The following is an 18,530-nucleotide window of genomic DNA, read 5'->3' on the forward strand; positions in this document are numbered from 1 at the left end:
TGAAGTTTCCATTATAAATCATAGTCAGATAATAAAAACATTAAAGGCTCTATAATTATTCCGAGCAGTACAACTACTACATGCCCCTACTACTACTGACAGGTGTGTGTTTTCCTAAATAAGAGTGTGGGGCTCTTCTCCCAATTTCCTCCTCAGTGAGGTTGGAAAATGTCAAAATGGTGGAGACGAAAATTGAAAATGACTGGAGATCGAACTGTTTTCCAAGTGACAGCTGTCCGCCCCTTAGGGGTAGAATATATTCTATATCTGGACTTGAAGTGCTTGTTTGGATATTTTATCAAAGCCCTTCTCTGATCATCTGAACATGTTTGCATGGCACAAATGTTAAGATATTTAAATGTCTATGCAAACAACTTCTGTTATTCTTTGTGCTCACTTCAGCAGTTTATATCGCCTTCTTTGTTGTCCTTTTTCACTGATGAACTGGTGTGTGAAAAACCGCAAATAAGACCTGTTTAAATCATGACATGAACAGTGTAACAAGTCATAATAGATCCAGGACATGTTGGACAATATCCAGCACGCTGAGCTGTAAACATTACTACTGTACCTGTTTCTGTGAGTGAAGTGTTACCAGTTACTGTCTAAAATAAGTAATATCTCCAGCTGTTCTGGAGTCTCACAAGTTTTCGTTAGTCTCCAGAACAGCTTTAATAAATGACGTGACGAAAATGACACGTTCAACAGCCTGGGGTTCACGGAGGTTGTAAAGTGTGCGGTGATAAGGAGAGCCAGGAGCCATCCTTCTCGTCAAATTCCAGCAGCAGTCTCCACCTCCCAGGACTCGTCCTGCTTTGGCACAGCTGCAGGCCCTCTGGCTCAGACATCCAACACCAGCGCTCAAAAACATAAGAATGTAAAAGGGGGAAAAAAAAAAAAATGCAGATGACAGCGTGCTGAAAAACAGCACTGGTTCCAACAGAAATCCTGCCTGAATCTCAGCCCTCTCCACTGCTCCTTCCCAAGCGTGCAGCAGTTGTAGAGAAAATAAAGTGGAGATGGTTCTTTTTCTTAGTCCAAACTTTACTCAAACAGTTGGTGTTTACAAAGAGTGAACAGGTTTAATGCTGCCTTGGACATGAGCCCAAACGAAACCAAACACAGTCGTCATGATATGGGGATAGGTAAAAAGGTGTCACCGCATCCTCCTGAGAAACCAACAACTCTCATTATTCTCTACACAAAAGACAAAGCAGACATAAAAGACAACATGAAAGAAAACTTGCTCGAGTCTGAAAATAATCCTCTTTCCACTTTTGTGTTTATTTGGGATCAAACTATAACCCGATTACAATGTTCATCTCTAGAGCTGGAACACAAAGGAGTCTAAACATAGTGGCCATGTGTCTACAAAATGGTAAATGTACCCGTGGCAGGAGGTAACAATAAGTGCTTTTTGCTTAGAGAGGGACTTGACCCACATTGGCGTTCACACCTTCCAACTCCAATCCAGGAAAAGCAGGCTTCGAAATTTAAACAGGATGTCTGAAAACCTATCAATATAATAAATATAAATACATCTTAGGTTTTCTACAGATCGTGAAAAGGACATGACAAAAATAGCTTTGTTCTCAAACTCAATGCACTCGCATAAATAAAGTGTAATAACATTAATTACAATAGTTATAATAAACCTTACTTGGCCCTTTGAAATGTAAGGCTTGGGCCTTTAAAACATGTCTAGTTTTCATCTATCTTCACAGTAGACGCACATTGACACACCTGTAAGAATAAATACTTATGGACCATGTGATTAAACACATGGAGCGATAAGTACGATCTGAGGATGTGTCAAAAAGTGACCTCGAGATGTTAATTCATTTCTTTGGGGTTACAACTTAATACAGTAAGAGATGGATCAAATTGATGAGTCAAACTGTTATTGTGATCAACAGCCGATCGGCTCAACGTGTTACGGTTCAGCCGAATGAGTGAAAAAAACAAAACAATGGATAATGCGTCATTTAAAACCTCACTCCCAAGCACAATGTCCTTCACTGCAAAATATGATAAATTATTATGAAAGCAACATGAGTCTGTATGTCAAGATCAAAAGGTCATATGAAAGAAAATATCACTAAAGTAGAGAAAATGACTACTGTGTAATGTGTACAGTTGTTTTTACTAGACAGCTGCTAAATGTGGTGGTAGAAAAGAAAAAAAACATCTTGCCCCAGTTGATTAGTCCAACTTATTTCATAATTCACTGATGGCTTCTTCCTGAAAAAATGAAAAATAAAAAAGAAATGGCGGAAGTCTCATATAGCGTGATGGGAAACGGGGATCTAAGAATATTATTCAATGCACACCAAAGTCATTTAAAGTCCCAGCCGTAGTTTATAAATATGTAGCCTGACGGGCCGTGGAAGAGGAGAAAGAGGGAGTTGGTCGTTCCTGTCAACAGCAGCCAGAAGCAGAGGAGCCAGACGACGACTCCAAGACCTGGAGCTGCGTCTCTCTGTGGCCACTGGATGGTGGGGTGGAGGAGGAGGAGGAGGAGGAGGTGGAGAGCAGGAGGAGAATGAAAAAAGCAAACGGGCGTCACTCCATGATGGCTCGGTAAACGACAGGCTCGATGTAGTCCTCTCTGTATCGAGAGTTGATGACCCGCTGCCTTTTGGAGTTCTGTTTGACGTTGGTCTGCGTGAACAGCTCGAAGCGCATGTCTGACGCCACCGACTGGGGACCAAACACAACAGTCATTAGTGCTTCCTGGTGCTACAGACCTCAAGCATACGGTAAACTATGCATTAAGTCTCCTCACAACACTTTTCCTTAACTTAGAGGAATGGAACACCTTCTGGTAAAATGGGAGATTTTACGTTACCATTCGTGACTTGACCCGTTTAGGCAGGTCTTCATCTAGAGCGAAGATGTCTTCTCGCTTGACAGAGATTTGTGATCCATCCTCAAACTCCACCTGATGGCGCACACACACACACACACACACACACACACACACACACACACACACACACACACACACACACACACACACACACACACACACACACACACACACACACACACACACACACACACACACACACACACACACACACACACACACACACACACACACACACACACACACACACACACACACACACACACACACACACACACACACACACACACACGTATAAGTGAAACCATTCAACTTTCATTCCCCACCATGTATTTCCCTGAATGCCACTTTAATGTAATTTATGTTATTTTATTTCCTAGTTTTACTGCAATAAATCACTTTATTAAGTGTTAAACTGGGAAGTAAAACAACAATAAAGGCTTTTGTGTCTCGTCATCATTTCTCTCTAATAGACCACCAGACATAATTGGGGAAGAACTACATTCAGTCCAACCACATAAAGGCATTTCACTTTACAGCATCACATACAGATGAGCAATCTGATCTATCTTTAACAGGCGCCAACATTTTTACATTTCATTACACAGACTACCTGCATTTTGAGGTTGAGGAACGTTACCCAACCTCGTCAGATGTGATTTGAACAAACTGAACAGGCCTTTTAAATGTACGGTACATGCATGTCAGTGCCAGTGAGACAGAAAGACGGGTTTACCAGGTACATCGGGATGGAGTGTGACGCTACAAACTTGGCTCCATATATCAACCCATCTGTCCATCGCACTTGAACAGCATCACCTTCGGCGGGCGGGCCGAGCCGAACACAGTCACGGTTCTGGAAAGAGAGCGAACGTATTACACAAGGAATAATATCAAGAAAGTTAAGTTGGATTAGCTTCTTTGTGTCATTTAGTCACTTAGTTTCTATGTGTGGTAGACTACACTTCATCCTTTACTCTTTTCACTCAGCAGCGTAAACTGGATGATGACTGGAAGAATTCTACTAACCTCGATGTCCTCTGGGAAGAGGTTGTCGCTGTAGGAGCCGTCGTCGAACACAACCTCGTAGAAGGTGGCTGTGGTCAGCTCCAGCACCTCGCTGTGGTAGTACCGGCCGTTTTTGTATTTACAGATCACCCTCTGCCCCACTGTCAGCTCCCGCATGGAGGCCTTGTTGCGCTAGGAGACAGAAACTGAGCGTTACTCTTGCTGTTTTTTGGACTATGGCCATTTACTTTCCCATGTCAGCTGCTCTACGGGGGACAAGCTTTCAAGAGTCCATAAACATAAGGATGAGGCTACTGTGGTGATGAACAATAGTTGGTCAGTATTGTGTATCCAATGAGCAGCACTCCGCTCAGCTTTAGGGTACAATATATATTCAGCACAAGACTTGAGGATTTACACAGACTAGCCCAGACTTGCAGTCACATAACTCAATACCACAACAGCAAAGAAGAAGCCTTCACAGCAAGTTCATTAGCATAATTTTGTTGCGGCTCGTCTCTTGACAGAACCAAACAGATGTCTGCCTCGCCCAATTAGTGAACCAAATCAGCGTGAACATGTACAAAAGTAAGAATCCCTGCGGTAGTTCGAGAGCTTCGAAAAAAAGTCCTCCAACTATTACTGTGCTGCACACGCATGACTGAAGCAGTGCTGGGGGCTAAAATGCAGGGCTCATGAGACAATCTTCACAAAGCTCCACTCAAACAGCTGGAAAAATGACATTAACTGAGCAGTGGCATTAAGTGTTGGTATTATAATCTTATTGCATAATCAACAGAACCTCTAACTCCGGAAACCCACCGGGGACGACTGCGCCGCGTTCCGTCTGCGGTCCGGTTTTGCTCCGTCCTCAGTGCAGTTGTACCACACGGAGCGTTTCAGACGCAGAACATTTGCTTGGCTGATTAGTTGACTTGGCCGATTAGATTTTCCTGCTTGGGTTGTGTCCAAACAAACCAGGTTTTGTGTTTTGTCTGTTAAACATGTGTTTCTTGGATGTAATTAGTACTTTGTTGTGCTGTAGTCTACGGACAGCCGCTACAGTGAAAGTGAAATAGTTTTTTTTCCCACATTCAAGACGAAACTGATTCTCTCTGCTGTCTGTCTGACTTCCTGCACGCCTCATCTGCTCAGTGCTGGTTTGCCGCAGTCAGGCCGTGGCCAGCATCGAATGTAGATCTGCCGCAAATCTTTAGCGGAGCGGAGCAACAAGTCGCTTTTGGGACGTAGCCGGAATGCAACACAACCGCCCCCGGTGGGTTTTAGCCTAAACATACTGTTAGAAACTGTTAGTTTCTGCTGTACAAATCATCTCATTGCTGAAGTATCCCGTTTTTACATGCAGTATTATTTTCAACATATCACTTGTGGAGTAAAATATTATGGGGACACCCATCAGAATGCAGGTGCTCTCAAAAATTAAATTTTTTTTTTCCAAAAGTTGAGAAACTTGGCATTTTTCCATAACAATCACGTCAGTTCTCAAAAGAGAGAAAAGTGTTTGTGGAAATTGAGTTATTTTAGTGCTGAGCAGTGAGAACGAGTGAGCGTTCATCATTGTTTCCTCTGACAACAAACGCTCCAGTTAACCCTGTTTTCTCACAAAAAGTGTAAACACTGCTTCATGAGATAATGTCTGAAGAACTTATGTGACCTTTTGCACCCAATGTGCACTCCCACTAGGTTACCTCAGGTACGACGGGTGCTCTGTGCCTGTGGCAGGTGATGAAGACTATGAACGGCCAGTCATCCGGGTGCATGAGGATACCAGCTGCCTGAGCGCAGGTGGGGTGAAAGGCCGTGGAGCAGCGCCCGTGGGAGCACTGGACACAGCAGCCCTTCACCTGCCTCTTCATCCGTTTCCTGCAGTAGGCACACTTCTACCGGCGTGACAAAGACACAAGCGTAGAGGGCGATGAGGGGTCAGGAGGAAAAGTTATGAGTGGCAGGTTAAAGTAAAGGAAGCACAGGGGAAGGAAAGGAGGAGAAAGGAAACAAGCCGAGTTGGGAAGATGAGAGGGATAAAAAAAAAAAAAAGTTATCAAAGGGAGTAAGAGACATGCAGACCCAGACACGAACAGGAACACAGACACGTTAAAGGGAAATTACACAACTTCCTTTTGATAATTTAATGGTGTTCTGACATCATGTGTACTTATTTAGAAGTAGATCCATTGAGAGGGGCTCCTTTGAGATCAACGCCTTTAACAATAGAGACAAGGCCAACTATTGTGAACTGAGTCATGCGTTATTTCCAAGACAATTTGTACGTGACTCACACAAGACAGAAGGTAAGCCTATACTGTCTGCCTCCACAGTACTTTCAGGTTATAGCCTTGGTTAGCTGTAGCGTATTGAGGCCATTTCTGGGCCTTTTTTTCCATCAAATATGGTCAGAATATTACAGCTCCATTTTACATCTATAATTCAGGAACATCCAGGCGCCAGAATAAGAAGTGAAACTGGGTAAGGGCAGACTGTAGGCTCCACACCAGTTTTGCGGTGGTGAAATGTGTGTCCTCAGTCAGAGTCACTAAGATAGCATCAGAATAAAGCTCTGTTTTACCAAGAGTCCAGTCTGTGCATAGTGCCTGGCAGCAGGAAATCATCCAGTGCGAGATATGCAAACCATCAACAGTTAGAACAGCACACACTACAGCGCTCTACAACAATGCAGCATTTGTTGTACATCAATAAATATTCATATCAAAGTACTGCAGAGAGAAACACAGCAAAGAGGCATGGCAACTACAGTTCAGTTTCAGGATTCTGGCGCATCAAATCAACAAGAATTACCTTCACACCAAAGACTGTAACACACGTGTCCTAATCTAAAACCACTGCAGCCGTAGTGAGTCTTACCAGCCTGAACCGTGGCAGTGGGATTGCAGAGAGGTCAATGGGGCCCCGCTCAGTGATGTTGACAAAACGAGCTTCCAGCACTGTGATGGCACACAGCACATGAACCCACCTGTGTGAAAGGCAAACATCAAGTAGATTCAGGACAAACAGTTCAATGTCCGGGCTGCAGTGTTTCTAGAAATGTTAGATTGTCGAAATAAGTAAACATTTTGTTTGGTCCCATCTAATGTTGAGAGTACAAGTTAAAACGACTACTACTACTACTTCAACACTAACAACAAAATATATATTTAGGGATGAAATAATTGATAAATATTTATCATAATTTCATTGGAAAACATTTTAAGTATTCAGCATATCACAACATCAAACAGTTGTTGCAAACAAGACCGTGATCACTTAAATAAATGTGACTAATAACCCAACATGTAAACCCTCAAGTATTACACAATCAGAAAAGGTAACATACTACACAATCATTTACTGCAGCACAGCCTGTAGTAACCTGTCCATAGAAGACGATGCCAAGATATTGATTAATAAGGGATATGGTGCATTATTTTGAACCATAACAAGAAGCAACAGCCAAGTGGAGCCCCTCTCTGTCAAAAGCCATTTAAGATGGATGATTGATGAGGAAACGTTGCCTCTGTCTATACGGATTTCCTGTCATGAAAACTGACAATTCACTCACTGGGCCCTACACTGAGCGATAAAGTGTAAGGCTGAGGGTATGAAACAACTGCACACAAACATCTACTGTGTACGTGTACGAGTGTGTGTGTGTGCATGAGAGTGTTTGCATGTGCTTGTCTGCATTTAAAAAGGGCATTTAGCTTGAGGGGCAGTAGCAGACTAAAGAACATAGTGCAGTCAAAGGACAGTGAATGGTAGACACATCAGTCAGAATCACAGTGCCTGGGCTGTTTCTCTAAACATAAATCCTTCTTGAGTTCATGAGTGTGACCAGAGAAACATTCTAATTGAAAGACCAGGATCACATTTTCTTTAAAAAAAAAAAAAAAGAGTCCTGGGAAAAAGCTACATTATGCTCCCTTAAGATTCAGTGATCTTTAAGAAGGGGTTAGGACACTTCCTGGAAAACAGCTCACATCAGCCGTGCCCTCATGCTGCACTAATGAGTTGAGCTAAAGAGTCCCATCAAAAACCACCTTCCTGCCACTCCTATGAAATCCAACTCCATTTCTCCCTTCAACTATCAGCTCATTGATTTAAACATGAAAAGATCCACCCCTCAATGTCGGCAAAACCTGTTTTACAAGAAATCTGCAATTTTAAATATGTGCTTTTTTAATTTCTATCATAAATTTTACCACTTCAGATTAGGGATCAGCTCAGATTTCCGTGACAACTAATCATCTGTGATACATCTTCAAGGTCTGGTAATTCCTGTAAAGGTTCTGGTCCTCCAACTAAAGCTCTATGGAGGCAGCACCATTGTCTGATGGCATTACTTACTTGTCATTGTTGGCTCTCTGCAGAGCTCCGCCTCTCAAGGAACACAGACAGCAGTCCTGAAGGAAAAGAAATATAGAATTTTAAAATGCCACCTCTGCCAACTAACTCCTTTATGCCATCTAAATCCTGATGTTCTGCTGTATGTTACTTATAGCTTAAAATTGTGATAAGTCAGTCTTCTGTACTGGATCACATGCATAGGCATCAGCTGTAGAAAGCTCAATCTACCACTGACCCTTGTAACCTGCTCTGCACCTGGCATGTCAGAAACACCTCACTGTACTTTATTAATGTATTTATCTTGTTTGCAGAGTAGTTTTACAGCAGCCAACTGTATTTCCATTTGTCATTTAAGGGCTACTAAACCCTGTTCAAACAATCACTCTACAACAGTTCCTGTCCGACACACCTTTGTCCAAAGATAACACACGCAACACTTCAGGAAAATATACAAAATTTCAAAGGCTACCCTTAAAAGAAAAACAATTGACTCATTATTCAGCAGATATCAAATGGCCTATCAGAATCCGGGGGAAAAAACAACTTGATGGGGACATCCTGAGCACCACTGTAGCTTTTAGCCATGTTAAAAACACCAGGGATGGCTTGAACTCCTTGAAGAACAAACATGGCATTAGATGTTTCCATTAAATAAATGATTAACTTTATTGATATAAACAGATTAGGAAAAATGAAAGTCTTCTCAGTCAAAGATCCTAAAATGAAAACGCAGACAAGAGAAAACAAAAGCAGTGTGAAGGCAGGTTTTCCAATACACAATAAAGTGAAGCATTGCCCACTAGTGGTCAAAAGGTGTTTGTGCCAAAATTGGGCCACATGGCCAGAATGTTACAGAATCTAATCCATTGTTCTGAGCTACCAGGAATGCTCAAAGCAAAGGAAATTTAAGACACACTTTACAAACAAAGTTGGGAAAAACAAAATCCCTAAACAATAACACACAGAGGATGGGAATTGTCTCAGAACAAAGGAAGTGGCAGCATAGAGAGCCAAGTTTATACAAACATGACAGGAGCGGTGCTACTGTGGTTCTACTAGCTCAGTACAATCCAACTTTGTTGTGCTGGTGTGGTTACATAACGGTTTATATTGTGCTTTAGGGAAAATAAGGACTGACTTTAAGAGACTGAATCAGTCCAACACGGGGTGCACATGCACATACATTTTTTGTTTGTATCCTCAATACATTAAGTAATATGGAGCTGCAGTAAAACAAAGACACCATCATGATAATCTCAATGCTTTTAGCTGGAGCGGCTGAGATTAACCTCACTTTAAAATATACATACTGGTGACAATGGCTGTCAACGATTGGCACGGCGCGGTTATCTGAGGAAGTGAGCTGTGAATACAGCTGTTGCGTCAATATGACACCCATAATGTCACAATTTCTCACTCTAAGCTGTTCTGAGACCAACCGTTGTCACTATTTAGCGCATTTAATCAGAAAAACCAATACCTGCCAAACAAGACACAACAGGCGATGATGTGACACATAAGACATAGGGCCAGTAGAGTCAATCCCAATGTCAAGAAAATAATTATCATTTTGACTAATACAGAAATAAAAGTTAAAATAAATGGTTTTTCCAACAAATTTTCTCAATATGCTTACTATTGATCATAATCTCTAACACTGGCCTTCTTGTTATAACTGAACAGTCACAAACTGTCCTGTAATATCAGGTGATACAACCATAAACATAAAAACATAGATACCTCACTGGCTGCTGTTGCCATACTGGGAAGGTCGACATCAGCTATTATGTGTATTGAAAGATGCAGACTTCCACTACAAAATGGACTGATTTTTATTTTTATGAAAATTATGTTAATTAATTATGTTTGTTATGAACATAAGAAACTGAACATGATGCTAGTTGTACTGTATGTTGGAATTAAATCCCATTACTAGGGGTGGATCTAATCAGGTCTAAGCCAGAACATTAACCTTCTAAATCCCCACAACTTAAACTGGAACATGCAGGCTATGTTGTTATACTGGCTGCTCGTTACTGTATCAATAATTGAATGAATGAATTAATAAAATAAACAAGAATATCTTTGTCCAGCCTGCAGAGGTGGAGTTATCATGTGTGTCTCAGGGTGTATGGATGAGCTGACCGGATGTTGTTCTCTTAACTGCAGTCTGGGGATCAGTCTCTATTATGCAACGTCCCAAATCTCAAATCTTTACTCTTCAATAGTTGGCTTTAGACACTGAAACATAGCCTTGCTATAATACATTTTAATAAAATATGTCACAGTGGAAGCTGCAGCTATTTAGAAGGTTAATGTTTTGGCATAGAGCTGATTAGAGTTGCCTAACAACAAGTATTATGCTCAATTTCTCACAATGATAATGAACCAAATTTAATAAAAATCAGTTCAGTATTAAGCAAGTTAGAGTCAAGTCTGTAATGAAGTCTGCATCTCTCAATGCAGTTTACTGGTGATCTTGCTTTCTCCAACGTGGCGGACGTGCAGATGTCACAAATCTATATCTATGGATACCACAACTCTGCTGCTGTATTTTATGGAATGATCCGTTATCAGTATGAGGGGCAATTTAAATAATGGCCATCTACTATAGGTAGCCCAATTAACTAACCTCAGTGATGGCATCTGCCTCACAGCGGGCGCACAGCCAGTCATCCAGGTCTGGTTCATCTCCAGTCACACCATAGCAAGCTGAACAGAAACAGAAAAGAACACGTCACACACCGACTTCTCACTGGCTTCATTTCTCAGCAAGGCTATCGGGAATGTTTGACTGGGTATTTACGAGAATTGAAAAACATTTCGAAATAAATAAATGAAACTGCCCTGTGGTTTCATGCCCTGTACTTTTATGGGAACATAAACATCAATACTGATGAACTGTTCATAGGTGAGGAACTCCGCTTGTGGTCAAAACACTATGTCATAACAGAAGGTGACATAAGGTAAAAAGGAACTGGGAATGAGAGTGGTGTGCAGGAATCTGTGCTTCTTCAAGTACAGAATGGTTACACAACACCTGCAAAGTGTTGGTTGATGTGTGTGTATTCTTCAAAATGGAACAGAACTGATCAGACTACAGAACAACAAGGCCAGGCTACACCGAAATAAAACATTTTGGGAAAATACTGACTTGGAGCTTTGGGCACTACTGGTTGAATAATTTAATGTGCCACAGGTGTGTTTGCATATTCATCCACAGTCCATTCGTGGCCTTTAGTGATGGCTGTTTCTGATATAACTGTGTTACAGCAGATTCAAGAATAATAGCCGACTGCCAGTTTTTTAAAGAACAAGAATAATTAGAGTCTCAATTCACTAAATGCAACACAAAATTTCATCCAACAATCCATGAAGTGTTTCCAGCTATGCACAATGCAAAAGTGCACACAATATGAACCTGCTCATCATATAAAGGGGCTTACTGGTATGTACACGGACGCAGCACTGAGCACAGCTGACCAGCCGGCTGGTCCCGTCCTCTGCTACATGAAGGGTAGACAGCTGTCCCTCCGCGCTATCGCTTGTCTTGTTAGTTTGGGTGTCGAAACACATTTCAGGGATGAGTGGCTTGGACCACTGGCGGCCCCCTGGACGGTTCACCAACGTCACACAGGAGCTCCCACTGCTTGGCTCAGACTTCAGCGGGAAAGTCCAGAGGCTTGTTAGCACATGATTTCACAAATTTCTTATAAAAATATCTGTTGGATCCAATCCACAGGTAAAACTGCCTAAAACACATTCAAACCTGTGAGGTGTTAAATTAATGCACAACCATGTTAATGTGATTCAAATATTACTGTAGCAAATTAAATGAACGATACCTTTGTTTTAATTAGAAACTACATTGGTGAGCTGTTCTTTAAGAAATATTTTAATTGATAATAGCATCACGAATGCCTGCAGTTGTCACCTGATGGTAAGTGTGGAAGAGCAGGCAGATGGAGCAGTAGGGGGCCTGCTGGCCCATGCTCTTGTTGTACTCTCTCTCTGCCTGAGGGTTGTATGGCCGACTTTGCCAGAGCTGGGTTAGTGGCTTTGCCCACTCCTCTCTCTCCTCTTGTTCAACATCCCCCTCCACACACATATCTACAGATAGGATGATGGGAGAGATAGGGTGAATGAAGGAGGAAGACATTGGTTGTGATTTAGAAAAACGGGTTGTGAGAATGAGAAAAGAGAAATTTAAGCCATGTCAAATGAGGTAAAAGTATTAGAAATATCAAAATAAGAAGAAATGGTCATTCAAGCCCTACGTACCATCATCACTGTGTGCCTCTCTGATTAGAGGGTGATGACGAGGCAGCTTAGGGAGCTGTGCCTGCTGCTGCTGCTTCTTCACAACTGACTTGCAGTATGACTGCTCTTCTGACATCTGCTGGAGTAACAAGTGTACACCAAGACATAACTTCAAACTAGGCATTATTACTATATCTGCAGCAATGAATGCAACATGAGTTGCCATGAGGTGCCCCAGTTATGAGGGGATTATACTGGGAGCTCTGTACTGGTATGCATACATTTCCAGATAAACATTAGATCAATCGGTCCCTTTGAGAATTTGGTCACAGCTAGTGACTACTTACGTGATGATTTTGAGCGATCACCTTCATCTCATCATGTTTTGGTTTCCTGACAGGAACGGTGTCTTTCAGGATGATAATGCCACTATCCTGAAGGGGGCATTGGTTACTCTGCAGTTTGAACAGCATGAATAACATTGAACATTCATGGCAGACTGGTTGAATAATGCCTGATAAAGCATATTCTGCTACCAGAGACAGATTATTAGGATTCTTCTGTTGGTGGAATTAGTAATAATGCAGAGCTCCAAGAGTTTAGTATGCAAACATCATGCAAGGAAAATGCACCAGTACAGAGCCACCAAAAAGTTGCAGTTTCCTTTCTTTTAGTGCCTACATGAACATTAGTATTATGAAGCAAAGACATGCATCTATGAGCGATAAATATACATGTTTTTAGTCAAAAATGGTTGGTAGGTGCAAACAGTCTTTGGAAATTGGTCCAGTGGATCGTCTCATCTGGCAGCTGCGAACAGGCTACAATGTAATCCTGTACGATCCTTTTTGTTTAACCAGAAACAGACGTTGAATCACTCTGAAAGGTCACCAGACTCCACGGACAAAAACAGTAATTTTACCTCGCAGAACATTGGAGTTGCTAGTTTGCTTGTGTTATTGTTTATGTGTTGTTTCTGTTATGTTGTCGGACACTTCGGATAACAATTAAAGTCTGTCAGTGGCAAAAACGATGATGATTTGAGATGCAATCTACTGGACCAGTTCCAAAACTGTTTGTACCCAACCATCATTTCCAACCCAAAATGTGTGAAAACAGCACCCAGGCCTAAAAGCACCAGTTATCCTTCAAAAAGTGTAAAGGTGCAGTTGTTCAGGAAAGACTACAAGCTGATTAGGATAATTTGCTGTTGAGTTGACAGAAAAGACACTGCATGCACCATAGAACTTGACCTGTGCATGAACATTTTCTATTAAAAAAAACACTACATAAAAACAGACCTTTCGCTTGTTGGTCTTGGGGGGCTCCTTCTCCGCCTTGCTCCACTCTTGGGTTTGTGTTTGAGTCGGAGAGGAGGCAGACTTGCTGATGGGCTCCAATTCAGCCTGAGCCTCAACAGGCGTTGACATTTGAGGTTGGTCCTCCTTTTGGTCCTGCTCCACAAGACTCTGTGCTTCCGATTCATCAGGTGCTACTTTGGTAGGAGTGATCTTGGATTCTGGCTGCGGTTCTGTTCTCTCACAGCTTGGTGCCTGAGGCAGCGACTGAACCTGTGTGTGTGATGGTGTACAGGTTTTGTGCTGGAGGTGACGGGGTTGGTGCTCTCTGGCATAGCTGTGCACCTGCAGCTGTGTGTGAGGCTGCTGCTGCTTTTCTAGAGTGTAGCTGTGCACTTGAAGAGCGTCTTTTGGACTTAGAGTCCGGTGGAAGAGCAGGCTGGCTACCCCCATTTTGCGGGCAGGCTGAGCAGTGGCTTCTGACCACGCAGGTGCCACTGAAACTGACAGATGGCCGTTTCTTGGCTGGGACTGAGATGATATGGCAGGCGCCCGAGTCTTGGTATAATGAGGGGGGCGGCCTACATCACTGTTACTTTGGGACAAACCCCTGTGAAATGGATCCAACAAAGTGAGCTTGGTTGGCGTGACGACCAGCTTCGGAGGGCCTGTAAATTAAATCAAAGTTCTCATTAGGAAGTGAGGATGAAAAACACTTTCAATTTTCATTGTTGTTTGTTTAGCCGCCTTACAGGGAACTAGTAAGGTAAGGCACAGGTGATTATACCTTTATTTCTCTTGCCGTCTTGGGACATAGTGCGTGGAGGTATAAGGCTTAGCCTAGGACGCTTCCCGTATTGCTCCACATCTTCCTCATCTTCATCCTTGGGAACAACCTCCTCAGGCACCTCCAGACACACCCTGTGCCTTTTGGTCTCTATCCTCTGTGTGGTGCTGAGGGTTTACCAAACAAACACAGGGCAGAGGGTTGGAAACAGTGATAGTGATACTGATGTGCTGGTTCTGCAATTTATTCATTTTTTGTTGATCGAAAATGAAACCTTGACTAAAACCTCTTATGAGAAAAATGTTAATAACAAAAAAAAATTAAACCAGATAAAAATCAAACACATTCAAATACAGCTTTAAAATGACCACAGTACTGGACCATTTGAGTGCCCTTAAGCAAAACCACTTACGCTGCTCTAGTGGAGCTTTTCAGTGGACAAAAGAGAGGACTACGGCTGTACTGAGCAGCAATCAGGTGCAACTGTATCCAACTGAGAGAAAGATTCCTTAAAAAGGGCAATATATCCTATATATATCATTATTGCTAATCATTAATAAATAAAATCAGTATTTTGTTTCAAGTAGTTAGTGATTAGCTCTGCTGTAACTGTCTCCTTCATATAACAATGACAAGCATTTATTAATTATTATCAAATATTGCTTATTCTAGAGCAAGTATTTACTAACAGGGTTTACTGCTTCTTTTAAAGAATATGGAAAAACTAGCTTTCATGTTGCTTTACAGGGTCACTAGTATTGCAGGATGAGTATATTGTTAGTCCAATATTAAGTTTATATTCAATATTACATTACGATGTAATGTTTTCCAACACAAACATTACATTTTTTGTTGGAAAATGGAAACGGTTTGTGTATACCTTGCCATCTATTTAACTAAACAGAAGGAGTCTCATCCATTGTGGGAATCATGGTTGATTAACTCAATCCAGTTACATTGATGCAAGACAAAAGAGCAACAAAGGCTATAGGGATGATGGTCTCCAGTCACAGTCACAGGTCGCTGGGTTTTCTGTGGCTGACATACCCTAAAGATGTTCCCATCAAAGAGAATACAATAACCAGTGCCCAGAGTGCTATATCACTCTCACTAAAACCTCCACAGTATCAGCCATTTAAACAAAAACACATGACTACTAGGACAATCTTTTCTGTAGTAAATGACCTACCTTCTCCGCTCTCCGTCCTCCCCACAGCTGTCCATGGTGTTACAGTTATTGTTGCATGTGAAGTCATTAAAGGACTCCCCCAGGAACTCCTTGGCCTCTGGTGTGGGTCGTGTGTGATCAATGGGTGCCACATCTCGCCCTGCTAGCCACTGTTCATAGCGCTCTGGCTGGAATTTTTTGACAAATACATCCATGGAAATCTTCACCATGTCTTTACGGCATGAACACTAAAGGAAAGAATGACAAGTGTTACAAGTTATATGTTTACAGATGTACATGCGACAGTATAATTGATTATATGTATGACAGTCCTCACCAAAACTGCTTGCTTGCCATACTCAATCCATCTCTCCGTGGCAAAGTTGGTGGATTCAGCACAGTTGAAACCGTGGTTGAAACCAGCATGATAAGCATAGGGGAAAGTTACCATGAACTCACCAGCCTCCTGAGTAATCTTGGGGAGAGGTAATAAATCAATTAATGAATACAGTTTATACATTTGGTTTGTGTAGTGGGTATCAAGTATAGGTCCTCTGATTGAAATATAGATAGTCAAATATTCTACTCATACCTTGTCAAATGGAATACCATACTTCTTCAGTATAGAGGGAGAGATGAGAGTCATCTTGTGCCTCAAAAAGGCCTCACAATTTTGGGAGCTACCAGGAAAGAACCCTTAGGAAGAGAGAGCAGATAGATGTTAGAGTCCATAATACAGAAGCTACCAACCTTAAATCATAAACCTCTACAGAAAACATTCAGCTGGTCTCTTACCTTTAGCCAAACGTTCCAATCTTTTCCCATGCTCTGGAGGAACACAGTACCTGCACATATTCACATAAGTCTTCTTGGTCACAGCAAACTCAAATTATGCATACGATAGACAGTGTGTTGACAGATGATGATGTATTATTCCATGGAAAAAGAGACTCACTCACTATCCAAATTAGTTTTTTTAAACAAAGCATTCTGAAATAGGATCACCTGCTGCATCAACTCGTCACTAATATGAAGCCGAACGGATAGTTGAAAACATTTTAGGTTACAGCAATTATGTAAGAATCAAAAGATTAATTTCTAAATCTGATCAACGAACTAATAGTTTGTGTCTTTACCATGATTTGGGCTCTCCAAAGTGCAAGTAGTTGATACTGTAAAGGTCCATGTCCTCAGTGTGCCATGCAAAGGTGGTCTTCCACATGCCAAAATACAAGTATGGCGTATTAACACCCTCAATCATGATGCCACTATCACGCTCAACGGTATCTAAAATGGTGTCCAGATGGCAAATGTTCCATTCTTTCACTTCCTGCAGGAGCACAGAAGATAAAACAAGATCAACAGATGAGACTTGAAGTGGTGATAAACACAGCTGTTACCAACAGATCCAGACAGAAATCAGAAAGCCCCATCAGCACTGATGATTATTCACTACAGCAACGACATCCAAGAAATGTCAACTCACAGGGTCATACAGAGTTCCATTAACGTCTGCCCCATATATAGGAGCGTTAAATGTCACATTCTTCCAGTATTTCCTTTCCAGCTCCTCAAAGTCATCATAATGTGGACTACAGAACCTATAAAAAGGCATTAACAATAGTTAATTATTACCAACACCATAAATAAATTTCATCATAGGGTTAAGGGTAACTGAAGAAAATAATGACAGGAGTAAACTTTATTGCTGCAGTTCTCACTTGTCACTGTTGGCAATCTTGCGGAACTCTCTGACGGTCATGGACTTCTTCTGAATGTTGTATTGAGTGAAAAGGCCCGACTGGCCTGTGACCACCTGCTGAATGGGTGCAGGTATCACCAAATCATCTATGTCATCATAAGAGCTTCTGGGCTTCCATTCCTTTGGTGGGACAATCTTAGAGGAGGAAAGACGACTGTAAGTGATTGTGCTTTTTTGAAAATATTATTCACAAGCAAAGCTTTAAGGATATGAATGTGTTTTTCTGACAAGCTGGTGCAAACATGGTTACAACATGTGGAGTGATAGAAATTTCACAGATGGACTTGTGTTTGTCTAAATAATTTCAAAGAGAAAATTCCATATTTCATATTCTATATTTACTAGATATTTGCTGCTGATAAATATGGTCTCATAAAGACTACAGCGGTTGTGAATATAGCCAGTATGAACACATGCTGTGTAACTTTACTTACTTTAGCCAGGCCTGCTTTATGTGCTCCCTGGGACTCAATATATGCAATGTAGCGGCTGAAGTTCTTGAACTCCTCAGCAGTGGGGTAAAAAGTCATGATCCCTTTGGAACCATGGTTTTGGGAAACCACGTCTGACGCCATCCCAAAATTCAATGGCAGCTGCTGTAGATTGTACATAGATAGATAGATAGATAGATAGATAGATAGATAGATATAGATAGAAATACTTTATTGATCCCCGGGGGGAAATTCTGGTGTTACAGTAGCAGCATAGAAAGTTAAAGTGACCACCACCATGGATGAGGAAATGGTGCATAGTTTTAAATGAACCATTCCACTATTCATTTTCTATCCACAGCCAGACATCTTTAACTGGATCTTGCATTTTGGGCCTGTACCCATAATGGCTTAATTGAAAAATTACAAATTTAAATTCTAAGCAATATTTTGAAATACATAGCCACAATAATATGACATTGTATATTGTCACAAATATACATTTCTTTTTTTCCTGACAGTATTGACATTTCAATACACCAACTGCTTGGTGATGCTTACTACCAACTACATCATACATTTTTG

General features: G+C 41.5%; 1 protein-coding gene across 5 annotated transcripts; it reads right to left on the minus strand.

Annotated features, from left to right (window-relative positions):
• Positions 1 to 1,263: 1,263 nt before the first annotated feature.
• LOC139213795 (lysine-specific demethylase 4A-like) lies at positions 1,264 to 18,090 on the minus strand. Of its 5 annotated transcripts, none has more exons than XM_070844443.1 (22): positions 17,949 to 18,090; positions 17,474 to 17,649; positions 17,239 to 17,353; positions 16,889 to 17,082; positions 16,548 to 16,597; positions 16,345 to 16,448; positions 16,090 to 16,227; positions 15,774 to 16,000; positions 14,585 to 14,751; positions 13,801 to 14,465; positions 12,847 to 12,933; positions 12,521 to 12,638; positions 12,174 to 12,349; positions 11,686 to 11,899; positions 10,872 to 10,951; positions 8,240 to 8,295; positions 6,761 to 6,869; positions 5,587 to 5,778; positions 3,899 to 4,069; positions 3,606 to 3,725; positions 2,849 to 2,941; positions 1,264 to 2,700 (listed from the first exon to the last, which is right to left on the minus strand). In XM_070844443.1, the coding sequence occupies exons 1-22, from the start codon at positions 18,087 to 18,089 to the stop codon at positions 2,563 to 2,565; spliced, it is 3,531 nt and encodes a 1,176-aa protein (XP_070700544.1). In that variant the 5' UTR covers position 18,090; the 3' UTR covers positions 1,264 to 2,562. The 5 variants fall into 5 exon arrangements, with proteins under 5 accessions (XP_070700544.1, XP_070700543.1, XP_070700542.1 ...); XM_070844442.1 differs by having other exon boundaries at positions 12,521 to 12,635; positions 12,847 to 12,954; XM_070844441.1 differs by having other exon boundaries at positions 12,847 to 12,954.
• Between the last annotated feature and the right edge of the window lie 440 nt (positions 18,091 to 18,530).

Source organism: Pempheris klunzingeri, chromosome 15 (assembly GCF_042242105.1).
Source record: "Pempheris klunzingeri isolate RE-2024b chromosome 15, fPemKlu1.hap1, whole genome shotgun sequence".
Taxonomy (NCBI): Eukaryota; Metazoa; Chordata; class Actinopteri; order Acropomatiformes; family Pempheridae; genus Pempheris; species Pempheris klunzingeri.